The sequence below is a fragment of the Larus michahellis genome, chromosome 1, assembly GCF_964199755.1.
Source record: "Larus michahellis chromosome 1, bLarMic1.1, whole genome shotgun sequence".
Lineage (NCBI taxonomy): Eukaryota > Metazoa > Chordata > Aves > Charadriiformes > Laridae > Larus > Larus michahellis.
The window spans coordinates 158,277,829-158,299,812 of NC_133896.1; the positions used below are offsets into that span (position 1 = coordinate 158,277,829).

The following is a 21,984-nucleotide window of genomic DNA, read 5'->3' on the forward strand; positions in this document are numbered from 1 at the left end:
AAACACGGGATGATCCCATTGCTTTGGAGCGTGCCCAAACCCTCACAGCTCCTCAGCGGGACCAGGCTCTGCGAAGACGGAGCACCCCATGTGGCTGGGTCTGTTGTGTACCCCCACCAATGGCTTGCATGGAGTGGCGTCAGCCTTGCAGGGACCTGGGTGGATGCCCACCACAATGCTTAGGAGCTCTGGGAGAATCATTCCTATAGCTCCTCTTCCAAACTAGCCTGTGATAGATAGGAAAACTGACAGCAGGTTTCCTTTCCCTTCTCAGTCAGCGTGGAGCACACCCAGGGAAACGCCAGGCTGGATGTTGAGGTCAGTGTAGGCCGCCAGCTGGAGGTGCCCGAGAAACCAGAAACAAGGTTGTGAAAATGCTCGGTTATGGCAGTCAGAGAGAAAAGATGGGTCCTGGTGGCGCAGGAAGATTGGGACTCAGAGTACCAGCACAGGAAGGGGCTGAGTTTTTTGAAAAAAGGATGGGCGACTGGTGAAAGAGGGATTTTATGGTCAAGTGGGGATGCAGATGGCTGTAGCAGAAGTACAGAATAACGCATAAAGGGAATAACAGTAGGTACAGTTGTAATTTTAAACATTTTTACACAGGACTGGATTACACAAGAGGTGTATTACACAGGATTAATGACTGACAAGCAGGTCAGGATCTTGTACCTGAAATTGCACTCCCATCTAAGAACTATTGAGCAGTACCAGGGTGCTGCTGACTGCCTTCTCTTCTGAGAAAAACACGGAGAGCAGGTGAGGAATAGCTGGTGACTCTGCCACCTTAGTTGAAAGATACTCAGTAAGTCGAATGGGAGGAGTAAGATGAGGTAACTTCCCCTGGGGAAGCTTTCAAGAACGCTCTGTTCAATCTTCTAATTTCTATGTTTGGTTAGACCTCACCCAAGCAATAGGTTTTGCTCAGAGTTGTCCACTGAAAGAGCCCCAATGACAGCTCAGGTAACCCATGGGTCAACCACTTTGAATATCAACAGACACTGATTTTGCATCCTAAAGATTCAGGTTAAAGACACAGAGGAAAAAATGCAAGGGGCCTATCCCTAGGAATCTCATCTAGTTGCGATACATAATACCCCAGCAGAAGGAGGGGGGCGGAACACAGAAACTCATCTCGTAACGTAGCAATAAAAGTAACAGCGTCCCGACGTGGTTACAGGAACACACATAGTAGCACATAACGGAAAGCAAATGTGCAGTTCATATTACTCGCGCTCCCTATCCACCAGCCACAAAGCAGTAAAAACACGCATTATACTAACAGCAACAGAAGAGATTACATCATTTCAGGAACACATCTGATTCTGGCTGCAAGAGGATCCAGGGGAGCACAAATGTCAGGCTAGAAGCTGGTAAGAGCCAACCGAGCATTAAAAACACCATGGCACTGTACAAAGGCATATGCACTGGACATAGACTAAACTGGCCTAAATTTCAGGGTCATAAACAAAGCTGGGGATTGTTTCACAGCCCCCATCAGAATTTATTCTTAGCACATTCATCCGTCTGAATATTCACAAGTCAGATAGGAAGTAAATGAAATTCATCAGCTGGCCAATGCTCCTGCATCCTGGAATGTTCACGGGTTGTGCAACACTTCCTCTCCCAGGGAAAAAATCCTTGTTACAAGACAAAATGTTTTTTTCAATCACTGGTTCTTAATAACAGTTCATTGCTGAGGTTTGCTTTGTCTCTGCTTACCTCATGACACTTTAGTATCTAAATATTAGTGGATTGTTTGAAAGACTTGCCTTTTGCTTGATTTACGTATCACTATGTACGCTTTCAGAATTTTTCTTTCTGACTACCACCCTCCCATCCTTCCAGCCCTTCCTAACTAATTCAACGAAACTTCTGCTTGTTCTACAATTACAATGAAATCTTTGAACCCATGGAAGGAGGCACTTCTAAGAAAGAAGTCTTGATGCTATTTTGCTTTGGAGAGCAGTAGATTAATATCTCCAGATGGTTTTATCTCCATTCTCCCCTGAAAGTCCAATTTAAGCAAAAATAGTTATTTCCTATTTCTATTACAAGAAACTGAAATGTTCTCACAGAAGGGTAAGCTGGAAGCTTCATCATTTCCCACCTGGACCCTCTGGAATGTCCTCGTTACTGTTGTAGCTTTGATTTAAAACACCTGGGTCTTCCCCATCAAACACAATAAAATCCACCTGTGACGTTTCTGCTTTCTTATGAAACACACTTTGCATCTCTTGTGATTTCTTAGATGCTTAGTTAGCTCTTAAATAGCCAAACCTTACTTTTTGTCAAATTTCAGTACGGAAAGCTAATCAGACCACCAACTACAGCAACTCATGCTCAAACTAGAAATGCCCTTCTTGCAGGGCTTCAACCAAACTATATCTGATGGAAATTGCTGCGATCTATTTGGCACGCGTACAGCTGGGGTGGGATGCCTCCTGCAACTTTTTGTATGTGCTGGCAGCTAAAGGGATTCATTTGCAACACATGCTCAAAGGGTATCATGTACTCACTTAAAGAGGCTGGTTAATTCATAGATGTTATAGGACCCTAGGACTGACTTGCTTTCCTACTGAGTGAATTTTGAGGAAGTTCTTCCTTGAACTAAATGGCTATTTTTAATGGGTAAGCTTAAGTTTGACTTATTTTTCAATTCATTCTAAGAATAGACTATAATACTTGAGAAAACACAAGCTGACCAATCTTCTTTCTGAAAACTGTGGCAGATGTTTGAATAAACAAACTGCAGGAATAGATGAGCAATTATAAACTAATACTAGGTATTGAGTTTCATCACGGGAATGCTTTTAACTGAATTGAAAAAGAAATTGTACTCCACCAGACAAGGAGAACAGCTATGCAGCCTATACGCTCCCTGAGATCTTCAACAGAATTTGGTTTAGAGAATTAGAAATATGAAAGAGATTTTATAGTATGAAAGATCTCTACATCAAAGATCACCTCTTGAAGCAAAGGATTCACAAGTGGCCGCATAAGTGTTCCAGAGATTGTAAATACATGGTAGAGAAGTATGTTTATCCCACAAAACTGAAAAGGACTCCTGTTGATTTAGTACACAGAGGCAGGAACACATTTAGCTTTACAATTACGTCTTATTGCAGGAGGGTTTATTCAGCCAGTTTGTGTTCTGATTTACATCACGCAAAACGTCTTTGAAGTTAGTTAAGTTACACAATGTATATAAATCAGGATAGGTCTCTGCCTTGGTCTAAGAATAGATAGAGAAGGAAAATCCTTACAGGGAAAAGGCAGGACACAATGTCTGCGAGGGGTACAGTAAACAGCAACCCATGCTGCAGCTGTGCAAATGCACCGAGCCCACGGACTCGGCAGACACTGTGACGTGTATATTTATACCAGAGTGTTGGGGCTTTTTAAGCAGATAAAAATAATCTTTTTTAAAGTGTGCTTGCTGAGAATGGTATTTAGCATTTAATTAGTTTTAGTAAACATGCGGGGACAAACTGTCATACTTAGGCAGGACACACTGAAGTTATTCAGAGGATTTTTGGTGACTAAATGTATATACGACTGATAGAATCAGCACTGCCTAGCAGAAACAATTACCTTACTTCATAAAACTATTACTGTGACAGCAACGTGTACCTTTGATGGCTATATATGTACTTTACAAGAGAGGAGAGTACTCCTGCGGTTGGAGAGTTGTGTGTCCCTCCAGCGAGGACTGGACACGCTCAGGAGGGAGATGCGGGGGACAGGAGAGTCTCCTTCCCTGGGAGGGGAGGACCCCCATCCCCCTGCACATTTCTTGTTCTGCACGCCGTGTACCATGGTGGGGCATGGGCTGACGTGTCCCGCTCAGTTGCCAGTGTTGGCCCCTTGGGCCAACGTCGGGGTCACCCTCTGTTACCGCCCAAGGGGGTGGTCAGAGGGCACCCTGATGCTTCCCACAGGTGCTTCCTGCTGAAGCAGCCCCCTCCTCCTTGGCCCTGGTGGTAGCCAGGAACCAGACTAACCCCAACAGGCCCGTTCTCCACTTCTGTGTACCTGGAATAGCTCAGGTGGCTTCAGAGGCATGACACCAGAGGACGGCGGCTCAGGGGGCAGGAGAAGCAAGTCCGTTCTCCAGCACACTTGACTGAGGTTACCACTGCAGATCAGGCCCCGGAGGTGCTTGATCTCACGGAGGTGCCCTGTGTCTTTAACAACATCACTCCAACACATACCATTCCCCTTCTCGAGAGATGCTCGAGCCATTGTGCCGGATAGAAAATATGCCACTACACGCCTGCCGGGCCCCGAGGAAACAGCTCTGCCGGTGCAGGGGTAAGCAGCTCCCCACCGAGACACCGACGGTGGCAGTGCCGAGGCCAGGGGCACGAGGAGGGCTGCAACTGCCTCAGCCATGGAGAGGCACGTGTTAGGCACTGTTTTGGGGAACCACCACCATGTCTCCTTTTCCCCCTCTTCTTTCTGCCCAGAGAAAATCCTGACGCTTCCCACCCTGGATAAGCTGTGCCAAGCACTATGCGGGGACCGAGGGGAAAAAGAGAAGGAGGCAAGGGCTGCTGTGGCCCCAGCACCCCTGCTGCCTGATGGGAACAGCACTGGGCCTGGTGGCCTCCTGCTCCTTGCTCTGCGTATGGACCCATCCATGATCCTTGGTCTATAGCCCTACACGGTCTACTTAACCCTCCTCTGCATTTTTGCCTACAGGCACAGGAACAGCTCATTTTTTAAGCAGAATTTTTTATGGTGGCCAAAGGTCTGCTATTAGCAGACTATATTTTATGATGACATTTTTCAGATGGCTTTACAATTCACCAAGTGGCTTTCTTAGACATGCTTCCTCTCCTCAGGCTGCTCTGCTGTTTTTCTGGGGAGTGTAATATTTTTCTTCGATCTCCTTTGATGATAAAACTCTGTCCCCCCTTGAGAAAGCTTTCTGGTCCTTCCCCCCTTCTCCATTCCGCTTAGCTCTGGATCTCTCCATCGACTTCTCTAATTTTAACGGTTATTTAATTGGATAAACTGACTTCTTCCATTTTACATTTATATTTCATAGCACATCTGCAGCATTTGAGAGTTCACTGCATGGATGTTTCAAACCACACCATAGGATCTTGGCAGTTACACACGACTTCAGAGATCTTATACACATATATCTGACGTACAGAGGAAGCAATTAAACCATATGGACCTCTCCCATACAGTAGGAAGCACAGCACAAATCTTCTCACTTGATTTATTATAACCTTATGTCATTTAGCAAAACCAACTTTGCAACTGTTTGAAAGAAAGAAGCCAGCTGAGAAGGAGAGAGAGGACCTGCACGGGGAGCTGTGGCTCAGGCAATCCTGAGCGGTTTTACGTGCCTGAGGCCATACAGTGCAGTCAAGACCTCGCTGGCAGCACCAGGTACAATCTTGCAGAGTGTAAACTCCGCAGTTTGGTTTGCGAGGCTTCATGACAACAAAAAAACCCAAATGGATCCGTCTTCAGCCTGCACGTTTATCTCTGGCTCTGCTCTGATGGCAGGGGCTGAGGTGGAGGGGCTGCAGAGGACAGCACCAGAAGCTGTCCCTTGTCACGCAGGGGACACCCCTCACCTATCCTGCTGCCCCGCTCTGTGCGGACAGGCTGAAGAAGGACGAGGCTGGGCTTGTGCAATTTATCCTGTCCCATCTGCTGGGCGCGCTGATGGTGGGGGAATGGTTCCTACAATCTCTGCCACCGGCAAAGTCCCTAACCGACATAAATAAAGTAAAACAGAAGCTGTGGAAAAGGAGGCAAGATGGTGTTACACTGCACATCTGAGCCAAGCACACGGAGGAGCGTGCTCTGTAATGGAAACGGAGTTAGTCTCACAGTGGTAAGGGATACTCTGCAGCAGCAGCACAGTCATATTTGAACTGAAGAGTTTCCTGTGGAAAATATGTTCTATCCATAAACCTGCATGCCAGTGTATGCCCTCATTAAATACCGGAATAATGAACATATGTGGGTCCAACACCCACAGCGTGGTGTACTGCCTTTCGGCCCTGTTCTGCTGGAGTCCTTGTCCACTGGAAAGAAGCTGTCACTGTGCCCCTCTGCATGCTGCTACCTCTGCCATTAACCTGGAAACGCCAGCAACGGTCTTGTCACCAAACGAACAGCCACACACAAACAGCTCCTGTCCCAAGGAGTTTAGGTCCTAAAACAGCCAGGCACAGCCAGCCATGAAAACCATGGCATCCTGCATTGTGGGGGGAAGAGTTCATCTCCCAGAACCGGCTTCTCTCATTCCTCTTCCAGGCTACCAAGAAGGGAAGTCCCTTATGGGAAGCCTTTAACACAAAAAGGGTGGTGAAATGGCAAAGGAAAAGATGTTGTGTGCTTGGGAGCAGATAACAGAAAGGTCATAAAAATAACAGAGAAGTAGAGGATCTAGAAGCTGAGAAACAGCCAAAAGCAAGAGTTGGTTTATAGGGAAAAAAAGGAGTCTTTGGGTCAGAAGAGAATAATACAGAGTGCAAGTCCTTATTAGACTGGACAGAAAGACTGTATTGGCTGCTGCACCCTGAATGGAGTGAAGCGCTCTGTGTACTGGGGAGGACAGCCAGTACAGGACCTTTCTTTTTTGCTCTTACACCAATACTGTGCTTTGCCAACTACCTTGGGCCCAAATAAACCTATTTTTAAACAAGTTATAAGGCTCAATAACATCTCTTTAACTAGCAAAATATTTGCAAAAATTAGTTTTGCTAACTAACAAAATAAGCAATAGTTAGACACAGAATTTCATTGAACAATCATGACCCATGCTAAAAAGAAAAACAACCCACAAAATACCGCAAAGAACTTCTCTTTGCTGGGCGTCTGTGATAGCGCTAGACAGAAAAGAATCCAACAGACTAATATAATCTTTTCATAGAAAAATAATTTTAGCCTGTGGGAGAAAAAATGCTGCATGGATGTTTTATTTGTTTGGACTTGAATCTTATTCATTGTCTAGAGCTGTTCTCCATGCCTAAAACACAGACTTCCATCCTTCAAGATCTTCTTTCTGCATGCTCCCAAAGTGAATATCTAATTGTAAGATAATTTAATGCTTGTCATGCTTTTCCAGATCAATGTAATGGAAGGACTTACATATACTTCAACAGCCCCGTTCAGTATGCAAAGACACTGAAAAGTATTTGGAAACCTTATGTACAAACTGAGGTAAATAAGAAACATTTATTCTCTTAAGTGTCAATAAGAAAATGCCGAGAACAGGCTCAGTGTGCCTCGGCAGATACTGTTTGTGATGACAGCCTGCCCGTTCCCACATTCCTGGTCTCTCCAGGTCAGACTCAAAGGATTCCACTAATATTTTGGTACTTACCAAAGCAGACAAAAGGAAAATGGGTCAATGTTACTTGCTCCCATGTGACAAAAATACAGAAAATAGAAACAAGCACCATTTGAGAAACTTGTAAAGCCTTGGACACATGTCATGAGAAACCATTTACACTCTCTAGAGTGTAATTTAAGTGCTAGAAGATGAGCTGGATTATCCCGCTTGGACGCCTGTGTGAGCTACCCAGTTACAGAGCAAGGCCATCATCCACCCGCTGCACGTTCTTTAAACTCCTGCTCACGCTAAGCAGAAATTGCAAAACTTGGCCAAAAGCACAAAGAATATTTTTGTGCAGTAGCTGCACTGTCTGACTGTCAGAAGTCAAAGCCTGATATTTGTCCTAAACCAATTCTGACAGCGCATTTCATTTCCGTAATGAAGTGTAATTCATATGTGAAAACCAAACAAAAATATCAGCGATACGTGAGAATGTACTGTGCGGTGCAGACACTCTTGACCAGAATGAGTAGAAGGGTTACAGATGAGTAGACAGTCATGAAATTGCTTGATTGCAGGTACTTATTTTCTAAATAAGGTAAAATATACTTCCACTATTTCATAGGAAGACAGGAAGGAAAAAAAAAGCAGCTGTTTAATTTTAGGTAAAAAGGTAGGGTAATATTTTTAAATGGTTGTTTAAATGTTTAAATCACATCCAAAGGGATGTAATTTGGTATCCCAGCATTAACTACTGTGACCAAAGTTAACTTTGTACCACTCATCTCCAACAAATTTCCTTTCTATTACTTTGTGACGGTTAAATTTTAAGTCTTGTTTTATCTTCTGCAATAAAATGGTTCTTGATTCCTTACTGTGATTTCTCTTTCTTACTTTCTCCACCTCTCATTCAAATTTGTCATATCCAGATGGCCAAATACACTCTGAAAAATGCTGCGCTCAGAATAAATTCCTAAAATACCAGTGAAACACCTTCTCAATTTATTAGGACACCGCTGTAAGATTTGCTTTCTTATTTGAGCGTAAGAAGTCCACAAATCAAGGGAATACATAGGTAATGCAAAAGGCATCAAATGGTGTCATTTCAAACACAAGAGCTGAACCTGCATTACAAATAGAGTTAAGCCAGCACATTTGCTTCAGTCACAGTTTTGTTTAAACTACAACCTTGGTATTCATTTTGATTGATTATATGAATTCTTGAGCTTGGTCCAATGCTGTTGAACTGTTCTCTTGTCACACCAGCTGAGATTACAAAGGTTTTTGATATAAGCTTGTAGGAGAAGTATCTGTACAGATCTAACCTAGGTCAACGGGCTTTGGAGAGCAAGTACAGTATGTGTATGAATGCTGCATACCTGCACTTATCTTGCTGGAGATAATGTATGTCAATCCAGGGAAGTTTTAAAAGATGAAGTTGAAAATGGAAGTAAAAAACTGGATGTGTCCTTTTGACTACCTTTCACTCAAGTATCATTCTCTTTCTCCTGTACAGTTGGTTTGAAAAGGTTTTGGAGGAATTTCACTTTCAGGGCTGGAGCAAAAGACAGGGAGTGTAATCTGTTATTGTGGGATGGGCTTAACAACACTGTAGTCCTTTAGATTGCAAATATATACAATTTTTAAAGGTTACTTATGGACTCAAACAACATTTCATATCTAGCCAAAGCAGAAATGCTCTGCAAAAGAACAAAAGAATAAAAAAGAGCGGGAAAATCATTTTTGGTCAGTATGCGTATTTATAAGCATTTACAATATTCTGAACATTTACAAATGAAAATGTCATTTTGGCATGAAAATTTAATTGCATTCCTGCATGTATGGAAACAAAACACTCTGCTTTTTCTTACATATTTTGCATTTTTTGTTTGAAAGAGATTCTGAGGAAAACCTTTCACTGGCTCTTCCCAAATCTCAGATTTTGTGTAGAATGCATATATGGAAGGAGGATTCACTGCTTCTAGCTCATGGGAAAGTTATCTAGCCTCTGTCCACCAGTTCAAAAAGATCTCTGATGTTGATTAAACATGTATAAACAGAGCTAAAAAAAAAGGAAACATGCATATTTCACTCAAAAAAATGTCAGAACAAATGTACTAAGGAACAGCAATTAGCAACCAACATGAGTATCCAGCTACACGGTTGATTGATAGTCAACGTAGCCCAGGTTAAGCAATTTTCACTAAATAAAACATTAGGTCATAAACTAGGCATTAAGTTTCAGACTGACTCAAGTTCAAGTTCTGTCAAGCAAACCTGTACCCTGCCTGCCTTCGGTAGCTACCTCTGAAGATTATGTGTCTATTTACTGCTAACAGTTCATGCAATTAAGCCTTAAGCCCAGGATTTAGATGCCTATGGAACAATATCAAAACTTTAGGGATTTCTGTATGTTGGCAAGACCTTGTAAGGCAGTGTTTTGAAAGTATAAACGTAAACAAAAGCGTGCATTTGAAACTGTACCCTCAAACGTGTGTGTAAAAGGGAACTGTACTCTTGTATCTGAAAGCAGAATTTAGCTTCACATTTTTTTATGGTAACACTTTTCTTTTCCTGTCTTTTGCAGTCACCAGCAAGCTGCTCTCTGCTATAACTTTGACTAGAGAAAACAAGAAAATTAAATCTCAATGTACCGTACCAGACTTGATTACAGTATTGAAATAATGAAGGGTCCCTTCCTGTCCATGCATAAAGCTTATTAGTACTATAGGTATTTTGCTTTTAAATCTGCCGCCATTACAAATACCTCCCCTCTGAGGGCAGCTCCACTTCCCGGAAGTTTCCAGAGACTTAACCTTGGCCTATGAAGCAATGTGAAATTTTGAAGCATCTTTTTTGGTACTTCATATCCATTCTAGTGCAGAATCTGACAATACTTCAGAAGAGCCACGATCAAGTTCACTCCCAAAGCTTTGTATATGGCAAACACCAGAGAGCAAACAGGACATTTTTCAAACCATTTCTGTCTCGGGACGGTAAGAACGAAAAGAGAAAGACAAGCAAGGGCAGGCCACTGCAAGGCATGTAAGCTTTATGAATTTTTGGCTTGCATGATCAGTGGGGTTTCTTCTGGTGGTGGGTTCACGTTTGGGTGTTTGTTTGCTGAGTGGCTTCCTGGGAATGTCTGAAGGGTGACTGGCAAGGTTGTTCGCTGACCCTGACAATGGAGGAGCTTGCACCAGCCTGTATACCGAGGCTTAGGGAGCTTGCCTTCTCCTCATGACTCCTAGGTACATCTCAGTGAGGCCGGATCTTCCTTGTCGCTACTTAGCTTAACGTGGGGAGAGCAGGGAAAGGGAAAAGTAATCCCACTCACCTCTCAAAGGAGAAGTTAGACTAATATAAAGCAGAAACCACTCAGTTTGTGGCAGAGAGAGTGGAAGGTGCATTATTTCTGATCCAGGAGGCAGGTTTTGTATGTGCAGCCCCTGGTCTTAGCTGAAGTCCTAGGTATATTCTCTAGAGGCAAAAGCTGCTGAGCTGGAGAAAAAAAGATCCACAGGCAAGGTCTGCCAGGATGCGGTGGTGCAGTCCCATCGCTGCTGTGGCCGCCCTCATATAGCCACCATCAAAAAAATACCCTGATGTCGACTAAACAATTATTTAGAAGATGTCAGTCTGAGGGAAGGTGGATAATCAGCTTGGAACGTGGGATCGAATCACTGATAAACTCTAATCTCCAGCTGATAATGTCTGCTTGGCATGAGGATGCTCCTGGAGCAGAGCGAATCTTCCAGGAAAGGACAAAGCAGGTGATGGTAGTGGGAGGTTTGATGATTTGACACAGAGATAGCTGGATTTGAGACAGCTGAGAGGACTGAAAAGCCTGCTGAGTGCAAAGGCAGCAGAGCCCACAAGATGTCCAGATAGGTATTTAGTCTGGTTGAAGGGAGGAACCCAGTGGTCACAATCTACGTTATACCACTGATGAGGGAAAGTAGAGTAGGGATGTCCTAGGGGGCTAACTCAAGGCTGCTGTGGGGGAGACTGAAGTCCTTGCAAACTCCTTGGAACAAGAGAATCCTGCACAGGATGAACGGGCTCGACTTCAGCCAGAATGGAATGAGGCTGCTATTACTGACAATTAAAAAGTTCACAGAGAAATAGTTAAACTAGAAACACGGGGAAGACTGACAGCCGTGATGGAGCACCTGGTTCAGACTGAATGAACTTGTGAGTGAGACATGGCTAATGTTCAATACATTCCTGAAAAGGCAAGGGAGGAAATGAATAGCATAAATGCAATAAATAGGGAAGGTAAATAACACCATTTACAATTCCACTTGACTGGCACTTGCAACAGAGCATTGGAAAAATTTGTAAGTGATTCTACAGCAATGCTAGAGATCTAAAAAATAGGATTATGGAATTATACTACTTGGGAATAAATGACAACCCTTATATAACAGGCATCTCGTGCTGGTGAAAGAAGGATAATCAGTGGCATACAGAGTTGCCAGGCTGTCTACTTTACAGGAGTGATAGAAAATGAGATACAGCCAGTGCAGTGGCACAGCATGTGAAGGCTAAAACAAAGAAAAAAATACTGAGGGCAGAGGGGAGCATTAGGGAATCCTTATGGGTGGAAATAACAGAAAGGTAGGACTTAGTTTGTATTTAGGACTCCCTTGTTAAAGACATTGGTCATGAAATATGGAGTGAAATTAGAGAAGCTCCAAAACTAGGTCAGGTGGCAATATTGGCAAATTCCAACTACCAACATACTGTCAGGTACAATGCCTCATCCACATGAGATAAGGAGTTAAAATTTTTGGATGCAGCAACTGACTGCTGCTTAGCGTGGTGAGCCCTGGGACCCATAAGAAAGGATGCTGCTCTGGGTTTAGTCTCGAGTGCTGCACGGGACCTGCTTCAAGAGGTACTAGTGGGAGAACTGCTCTGTCAGAGCTTTACAATATAACTGAATTTAATGCTGTAGTGGGATGGAGTAAGCCAAACAAATACATCACACAGATATCCAATTTCAAGAAGAGGAAATACATAAAAATCACAAAAATAGTAAAAACCTAAAAAAGCAGTCAAAAAGGCAAGAAGCCTAAAGCAACCTGGAGGCTTTTCAAAAACACTTTTACTATTAAAAGTCCTGGTAAACTATGTGTCACATAGCAAAAAGAAAGTAAAACAGTTCAATAAAACCCCTGCATAGCTCATAAAAAAAGCTAAGGAGGCTATTGTAGGGAAAAAGGTTAGCATTTAAAAAACTGCTGAAATGAACAGGAAAGCCCATAAAAGTAAATGGCAACTAGGATGGCTAAAAAAGAATGAGAATATTTTTCATAAGATCATCAAGCCGATAGTAAAAAGTTGTTTAAAGAAAATCAAGAAGCCATCAAGGGAAACAGCAGTACCACATCATGCCAAAGGCTTAAAAGGGGCACTCGGTGACAATAAGGCCATAGCAGAGAAACTTAGTGACTTCTTTGCACAGGTCTTTACTGCTGAAGGTGTTTGAGAAGGTCCCAAATCCAAGCTATTCTTTGAGCCAGATTAATTTCAGGTAAATATTAAGGAAGTAGTAGATAAAAGTGAATCAGGAGTGGCTGACGTTCACCTGGGACTTCTGAAGGAACCCACGTATGAAATTGCAGAACTGCTGGCCAAGGTGTGTCACCCATCATTACAAACTGCCACTGCACCAGTGGGCTGGTGCCAACCAAGCTCCCACGCGGAAAAGAGGCCCAAGAGGAGACCCTGGGAGCTGGGGGCAAGTTCGTCTGACTTTTGTGCCTGGCCAGGCAGTAGTCTACCTTAAAGTATACAGTAACTGAGCAGAAGGATAAGCATGGTAAAGCAGGCCGTAGTGACCGTAATATATGTGGATTTTCAAACTGGCTTTGACAACGTACTTCACTAAAGCTTTTTAATATAAATTCCCTTGGGGTTGGAAGAGAGCTGCTCTCTTCCTGAAGGCTGTTGAAGGTTAGGAAGAAAACAATAGTGCTTGATAGTCACATTTTAAAATGGAGATGCAACAGCATCTGAGGGTTCTCAGACATGGGTGCTGGAACTGGTTTTAGTATTTAGTTTTTAGATTTCAACAGTGAGATAAAGAAGGGTCTGAAACGTGAAACATCTAAGTCTATAGATGATATCAACCTCTCTCAGGTTGCTAAATGCCATGTTGGTGATGGCAAAGGGGGAGATCTGGTGATCTCCCATGCTGGGAGATCCAGAAGGACCTCAGCCAACAGGGCGGGCAGACAGTTTTCAAATGTAGGGGGACACCAAGAATGGTATTGGGAAGAAAACTGTCAAAAGGCTGTCAATTTGCTGCTAAGTAAGACCTTGGTGCACCCATAATCCTGCGTGCTGTGTACAGTTCTGGTCTCTCACAGAAGAAAGAGAAGGATAAAGGGACTAAGGGTTGGAGTGTTGCCTTCAAAAGAGAACCTAAAAAGGGTGCGACTCTTCCTTTTGGACAGGAGAAAGCTGAGAGGTAATATGACTGAGGTTTACAAAATCAGGGAAGCAGTGAATAAGGTAAATGCATGCCTGCTCCTTTCCAAATCTTACAGTACTAGAAATAGGGTGTACTTGATGAAACCAGAGGGAGATTGGCTTAGAACAGGTCAGACAGTAATTTTATATCGTTTTGAGTAGTGAACTCCCTGGTGCCACTGGACATTGGGAAGACACACAGTTACAGCAGCTTCAAAAAAGGATTAAACAAATTCAGGGAGAAACACAGATACTGAAGGAACAGATAAATAGGGTGATCTTGAGTACAAGGGAAATGGACTGCAAAATTTGCCAGACCTCTGTGTTCCCCATAAATAGCATCTCCTACTGCCACTGTTGGGGACAGAGTAATGGGCTAGATGGATTACTGGTCTAATTTGAGAAGACACTTCTTATGTTCTTATTTTGTAAAAATAGAGTAAAATATCAGATTTCATCAGATATATCAAATTGCACTCACCAAGAGTTAGAAAGGAGCTGCTGCCATTATACCAGCTTAGAAGCCAGTTAATTGTGATGTTCAAGAATTACACTAACAATTGACAAAATAATTTTATTGGATTTAAACATTTCCCTAGGAAATAAGAATGGAATTGACTTTAGAATATTTAAGTGTTGTATTTTGTTGTGGCTTTTGTAATTATAGGGAAAAACATCTGCTAGATCTAGTCCATGTGTTAAGATTTAAACTTGTATGGAAAATGCTTGTGAGTAAAGATCAGACACCAGATTTCACAATTGTATAGCACCCAAAAGCAGATATAAGTGATTATAGGTGAACTGGTAATGGCTCACCCTTGGCCATTGCATTAGCGAAAGCAATATACAGATATCTGTAAAGGTGTTACGGTGAACCCTCATGTCAGTCTTGGTTACAAAGGTATGTTTAAGCATTCCCCAAAAGCGGCCTTTATGGGGGGACATGAAGCTGTCTTTTCATTTCACAGTTCCCGTTATTCCGGCCCTTTGCAAAAACAATGGGTAAATGGCTTGAGCACTGTTAGATGCTTGACTCAGACAGAAAGTACAAAGTGAGATTTCAATAGAGTGCATTTTCTCACTCTATAGAAAGATCAAAAAGACTTCTACTCACTTCCACTTTCTACAAAGCCTTCTGGGTTGATTATGAAGTGAGGTCGATTATGAACTTCAATAGGTCAAGCAGTTGGCCATTGTACTGAAAGGAGTTATTGTTTCCTACATAAGTGCATTAATGTTTAACAAATTTTAAAGGTGTATATATTGTACTGTGACCAATATATGGTTTGTGAAGAACTATAAATCTCAAAACTTTAGGAGCTGCAATAAAAATCTAGAGGAAAAAGAAAGAAACCAGAAGTTTTTTGTTTGTTTGTTTGTTTGTTTTGCTTTAGTCCAGGGTTTCTGTTTCATTCAAACCAGAATTTCAATACTGTATCAGCACTTCCCTTTTTTCCTTTCCCTCTTACCAAGGCACTTAGGTACTCTTTACAGTATTTTCCCCACATGTAGCTTAGGGAGAGGGTATTCTCTTAGGAGAATAACTTAGGAGAAGTTGTCTTGGGAGAAAATAAAAAGATGAGTCTGTCTCATCTTAGGGAGAAGATGAGTCTCGTCTTTCCTCTCCCTTTTCACCCTGTGCCCTCCACTGAGGCTTATACCATGGTTTCTTTTTGTGTGGATTTGGACGCTCCCGTAACTCTGCAGAGCTTATCGCCAGCTGTGAGAAGGGGAGCTGAGGGTAAGGCTGGTCCCCAAGCTTGGCTCCTGCAGCCCCAGCTCCAACCACCCGCATGGCTGCAAGGTTAGATAGACCGGATATTTGTATCTAGCTAACAGTAAATAGGTTAAAGTAAAATGACTAGGTTGCAGTGAAAAAGAACAAAGACTAGAGTGTCATTAGACATTAGAAAAAACCCAGCTTATGGAAGAAGTTCCTTTTACTCTTTTTCCTCCAAAGATGTGACCTCAAAAGCAGGACAGGAGGTGGGAACTTCAAGGGGTTTGCGTGTGGCCCAAGAAAGACATTCCTTTACAGAAACTTCTCTGAGCGGCAGCTCAGCATTCGCTGCAAATTGCAAACATGGTTATCAGCAATGTCCTATGATTCTCTGAACATTTGTATTTGACCTGTTTTCCTCCTGGGAATGAGGCAGAAAGTGCCTTTTGCAGGCGTCCTCACGTTCCCTTGAGCAGCTCTGATGAGAGGTGGGAGGGTGCAGGTTAGCCGCTGCCTTTGTCTTGCTGCAGCAGCTTCCCCACCGCCACAGCGGGCAGGCAAAGGTCCCGCTGTTTCATTTTCCTGTCCCCACTGGGTTTCGTCAAGCTGTGTCTGAGCTCAGGGAAAGTTGCAGGGCCGAGCCCAGCCAAAAAAGAGCGGAGGAAAAACTAAAAACACATACCTCTTTCCTGCAGGCCTGCTAGCTGCACGCACTAATTTGTGTTAGGTGGCCTTCTGTCCCTAGAAACTGCCCGTATAAAACAGATTCAACTTTCCTGTGACTTCATGCCTAACCTTATCAGTCCCGAACTAAAAGCAGTGTAGACAGAAGCACAGGGTTTCCAGCTGTCCTGCATCTGGAGATCTGGCACAAATCACCAAAGCCTGGCTGAATCCTCACACATCTAGACAGTGCCTCTCTGCCTCTAGCACGGAGCCCCCAGAAGACATCAGTGAGCATATTTTGTAAAAAACCTCTTTTTTAAAAACAAAAGCCATGGGATTAAGATAACGCATAAAGAAAAGCATCTGTATGTAATGCTGTACCTTAGGACTGTAACCGAAGCAACGTCAGAAAATGAAGTAGAAGCACGTATAAATAAAAAGTAAACATTTCTTCAGACCTTTTCTACTTTCATAGTTTGCAATTGTATTTCTGCTCCAAAGAATTTACTTCATTCAAGGATGACCATGAGCCAGCAATGTGCCCTTGTGGCCAAGAAGGCCAATGGCATCCTGGGCTGCATCAAGAAGAGTGTGGCCAGCAGGTCGAGGGAGGTCATGCTCCCCCTCTGCTCTGGTGAGGCCGCACCTGGAGTGCTGTGTCCAGTTCTGGGCTCCCTGGTTCAAGAAGGACAGGGAACTGCTGGAGAGGGTACAGCAAAGGGCTACCAAGATGATTAGGGGACTGGAACACCTCACTTATGTAGAAAGGCTGAGGGATTTGGGTCTCTTCAGTCTGGAAAAAAGACAGCTGAGGCGGGATCTTATCAACGCTTATAAATACTTACAAGGGTGGGTGTCAGAAGGATGGGGCCAGGCTCTTTTCAGTGGTGCCCAGTGACAGGACAGAGGGTAACGGGCACAAACTTGAACATAGGAAGTTCCATCTCAACATGAGGAGGAACTTTACTTTGAGGGTGACAGAGCACTGGAACAGGCTGCCCAGAGAGGTGGTGGAGTCTCCGTCTCTGGAGACATTCAAAACCCGCCTGGACGTGTTCCTGTGCAACCTGCTCTGGGTGACCCTGCCCTGGCAGGGGGGTTGGACTAGATGATCTCCAGAGGTCCCTTCCAACCCTATGATTCTATGATTCTATGATTCAACAGCTTCTGATATGCGTTCAGTAGCAGCAATCCAGAGAAAATGCTTTTGTTTGCCTGGTTTTGAGAGACCTGTCATGAACAGAAGGTGAATTTCCAGGGCAGGGCAGGGCTAAGAGCTGGCTGCAGACCCTCGCAGCGCTGCTCCCACCTGAGTTCCAGATGCCCTGCAAGTGACAGCTCTTTGTTGTCCCGACACGGAGAGTCACTGCAGAAGCAGGGTCTGACAGTCTGCTTCAGGCATTCTTACAAGTGCAAACATGCAATATGTCTATTGTGCGTGTAATGAGTCACCTCCAACAGAAAAATGTGTGTCGTGCCAGATTATACAGAGGTTTTGTGAGAATAAATATTCCCATTGAGGATTAGCATGAGACCAGAACGCTATGCCAAATTTGACTAGTCTCTAAAGGCCAATCTCATTCCTTGAACCAGATGTTTAACAGAGGTTGTGACATCTGAAGAGACCAGCAGACACAGAATACACACAGTGTATGCTGACTCAGAATGAGGTATATAATTTCAGAGGGTTAAAATACAGTTTCTAAAGTGTTATAAAATTCTTTGAATCACTTTCCCCAATACTCCTTCATATCTTGCACAATTAACCACAGTAGCAAAATATAATTTACATTTTGTAACATCCTTCTTTTCTCTTTTTTAGTGTCTGTTTAAAGGGAGGACAGTGTGGTTTGTTACTGGGGTTACTTACTTCCCTGAGCTGAATCAAAGAGCGGGTGTAGCAAGCAAGTACATAATGCCCTTACCTCCCAATCTAGATACTAAGCAACTCACAGGGAGCTTCTCATCACTGGCACCTGACTGATTCTCTGCTTTGGTAATTTAATATTTTCAGCTTTTCTAACCTATGTAATCAACGTTGTTTAGCTACCTCTTTTCTCTTGCACACATGGCAACTTGAAATTAAGGGTTATTCAGTCAATAAGGAACACAAAAAATATTTCAGTCACAAAAGTTGGTAGTTTTTTGACAGATCCCTACTTTGATGAACTTGTGGAGAACAAGTAGATCCATGCTTTGCTCTCAGAACCCCCCAAAAAAAAGTCACTGAAAAGACACAATAATGTCATACTTGAAGCTGTTTCATACAGCATGAGTTTTTGTCTTTCAGTGCCCTCGAAGGGAAGTGGCAGCAGGCATTCGCCAAACTTCATGTGCTGGATGATGAGGGTAAGGCAGTAACAGCTGGAGGGAGCCCCACCAGAAGCTGTGTCTCGGGGGAGGGCTTGTTTGTCCTCAGCATCATCAGATTACCATTAGTTTATTGTAATGGAAAGCAGACCGTGAGCAGATCATGGTCAGGGGATGGTAGTATAACCATTACAGTCCTCATGGCACGGTAAGCCCAGGATCATCTGACTTCCATGGAGACATTGGGACTTCTGCTGTAAACAAGAGTGTTCCTTGCCTCCCACCTACACTGTGACTTTCCTACCACCTCTTCCTCTGCTCAGACGTGGAGTCAAGCTTGAGGAATGCAATGAGAATGGGAATTGATGGCCCACTGAGTGGAGGGAAGGCAGAGAACTAAAAAATCTTATGAGGTTTGTGATAGCAGAAAGAGCATATGACCTGCCGCATCTCTTGCCTGACCTATTCTTAGAGATGGGTGGATGGAAAAGGCTGAGTCACCGTCTCAGCTGCAGAAGACCAAGCTGTACAGAAGGAGCCTGCCAGCCAGGGCTCCAAGCCATACAGGATAGGAACTGCCCTATTTCTCGGAGTTCTTTGTGGAAGGTGGCTAATCCCCTCCACCCCATCTCCCTTCCTCTGCCTCATTCCGCGCAACTCCCCAAAACAAAGAACAGACCGTCAGCAACAACCTAACGCCAGAAGTCTCAAGCGGTTCCCTTCCAGCAGACATTTCAGGTTTTGCAGGCCTGGATCCCTTCCGTTATAATGGAAATCACATGCATGAGGTATCTTTTCATCGGATACCATTTCATTAGAAAGACTTCAAGAACATTACTGAGTGATTTTGTCCATATTCACTTAGCACTGTCACACAATCCAGTGATGCTCTAGCACACAGCATCCCTAAAATTTGGATCCGATCAGCTTGTCATGGCTGTGAGGTCCTTCGGCCCTGATCTTTGAGAGAAGAACGTGCTATATTTCACAGCAAAGTATTTATTCAAATCTAGAAGCTCTTTGAGGAAGTGAGATGAAACAACAATAACTTTTTCCTGAAAAAGAATAATTGTTAGCAGTCTAATCCAAGTCCACCTGTAGAAAACAGCATTCAACTGGTACCACCAAAAACGTTTTACAGGAAAAAATGTTACTTACACGGCTTCCTTTTTCAGGGAAACACTGACATCCTCCACTGCAGTCTCTTCCTCCACATGGTCCTGTGTAAGTCTTTCCACCCTGCAAACCAGAACACACATAAAACAAATTGTTAAAAGGTATCAGCTACAATACCTGGCACAGCACAATACGCTTTGATTAGCAGACTCGCTGGGAACTACTTGCCCAAGCATAGACCAGGATCAGATCTATGACTTCCAGTCGAAACCTCTTTAATCTGTGCTTAGAAGCAGCCAGGAGTGGCTTTCCTGTTCTTGGAGATCAGCATCAAGAAATATAATGTTACTCTATTAATTTCCCTCCACATTTCCAAAACATTGCAGCTCCATGCTGAGCAGTATCTCACACATCTTTTCGACACATGCAACAGATATCGTATCACAGAAGCGCAGCTGCTTGGATTCTTCAGGGAAATGGACTAAGTCCTAGGTCACAATGTAGCACATCCTTCTATGCGTGCTCTAAATTGTTGCTATATTTTAAAATATTTATGGGTGGACATAAAGGAAGACATAGGTGTCATGTTCAAAATCATAAGCCAAACTCCTGCCCTCTCCTCTTCAATGGCTGCCTATTCTGGTGGCCCCCAAAACTTGCTAGCAGCCAACCACTGTGACCTAGAAGTCAGACCTAGATTAAATAGATGACTGTGGTTACATCTCTCCTGCCTGTCCAGAACCACCTTGGCGTGGGCTCCAAATACATGGAAGACAAAATATGCACCACTCCATGCAAATTCTTGGATGGACTTCAACAGGCAGGCCAGCTCAGATTACACCTAGCACACACTGCTTGCATGGAATTCCACAGCCTCGGTCGCTCTTGTTCAGAAACCTGAACAGCAGAGACGCTGTGCATGCTGTGGTGTGACTTTTATAACTGTAACTTAATAATTAGGAACACTGTAAAGACCAGCCTGCAGCTCACCTAAGCCCAGGGTTTGGAACCCCTGAAAGTGCCCCAGCAGCCTACTAAGTAATCTGGGAAAGGAGGAAGGGATTTCTCATCGCTATTTCTGAACCTGGTTTGCCCCACAGCAAATAATTAACGGAGCCAGAAGAAAAAGAGAGAAGGACTGAAGTCTAGTGGCTACAGGAAGGACCTCTTGGAGCCCCAGGCCCTCATTCAGGGCAGCTGCTAATTTTTCCATGCACCACTTCTTAGATAAAATCTCAAGGCACCCCAGCTGTAGGGTACAGAATCAGGCTCCATGTCGCTCGCTCCCCTCCTGGCTGGAAGAACCCTGAATCCTTCATTGCACTGCGGCAGGGATAAATGATCTCTTCACCCTTCCTTCCTCCGCCACAGCCTGAGCACATCATCTCTTGGAAGGGAGGTGACAGGGGTATCAACAAGCCCCCGAAAGAAGATGGGTGCTCTGAACTGCTATGCTGTTGCTTAAATAGGCAGCGATGCTGCCATTCCTGCCTCTAGCCCTGGCTCAAGGAGCTAAAACACAGGGAGGGACCAACACTGCCATGCTTAGCATTTTTCATGTAACTCTAAGCAATCCTCTGCTCAACACCTGGAGTTACTGAGTCACATTTCTCAGGTATCCACCTCTGCTGTTACACTACTGAGAACCTGAAAACATAGCTCCGGGCTTTGGATTCCTCCCTGGGAGCCAAATGAATAAAAGGTATGGAGCAGGTACCACGCATTGCCGAAGTCCTCCTTTGGTCATATTTGTACAACAGGCTCTCAATCTTATGACAAGCAGTAATACAAAGCTCCCAGAACAAGTTCTTCCGCTTGTTGTGAGAGGGCTCAAGTCAGTATCTTACCTATTTTCATATATTAAAATACTTTTATTTCAGCTTTATATTTAATTCTCACATTTAATGAAACAAGTAGGCTTTTCATACTGATAAAAAAGAGGTCCACAGAGCTGAAACCATGCCCTGAGCTATTTAAAGGTTAGGTGTTTGATTCAGGAAATTATTTCACGGACGTAACAGTGATCTACGTCATGTTATGAACTCTGCTTTATGTTTAGGCTATTGTTTAGAGGAAATAATAAGCCGAGACAGTTTTATAAACTCCAGCAGCTTGCTCAGGTTGGTCCAGTTTTATAAATATTTGGATGGTCACAAACTCACTGTCTCCGTGGGGTTTTTTTCTTATTAACCTATTTGCAAATGTAATCTGCATCTCTTTCTCAGGATCCTTCACTTCACAGAGTTTCCCCCTCAATTCCTTTTCAGAAATTACTAACAGTTCTATTCATTTTTATGGACGCCGTGCAGATGTACGGCCTGTGTGAACGTATTCCTCTGCAAGATGCAGGTCTTCACTAAGGAGCAGTGTGCTAAGTTGTGCT

The 21,984-nt window shown here is 43.6% G+C and overlaps 1 protein-coding gene across 3 annotated transcripts in view; it reads right to left on the reverse strand.

Moving 5' to 3' along the window:
- Positions 1–21,984, reverse strand: part of COL4A2 (collagen type IV alpha 2 chain) — a 147,632-nt gene that overhangs the window by 85,294 nt on the left and 40,354 nt on the right. For all 3 annotated transcript variants that reach the window (XM_074561581.1, XM_074561563.1, XM_074561572.1), the window contains exon 4: positions 19,644–19,724. In XM_074561581.1, the coding sequence (XP_074417682.1) occupies positions 19,644–19,724 (81 nt within the window). The remainder of the gene's footprint in view (positions 1–19,643; positions 19,725–21,984) is intronic.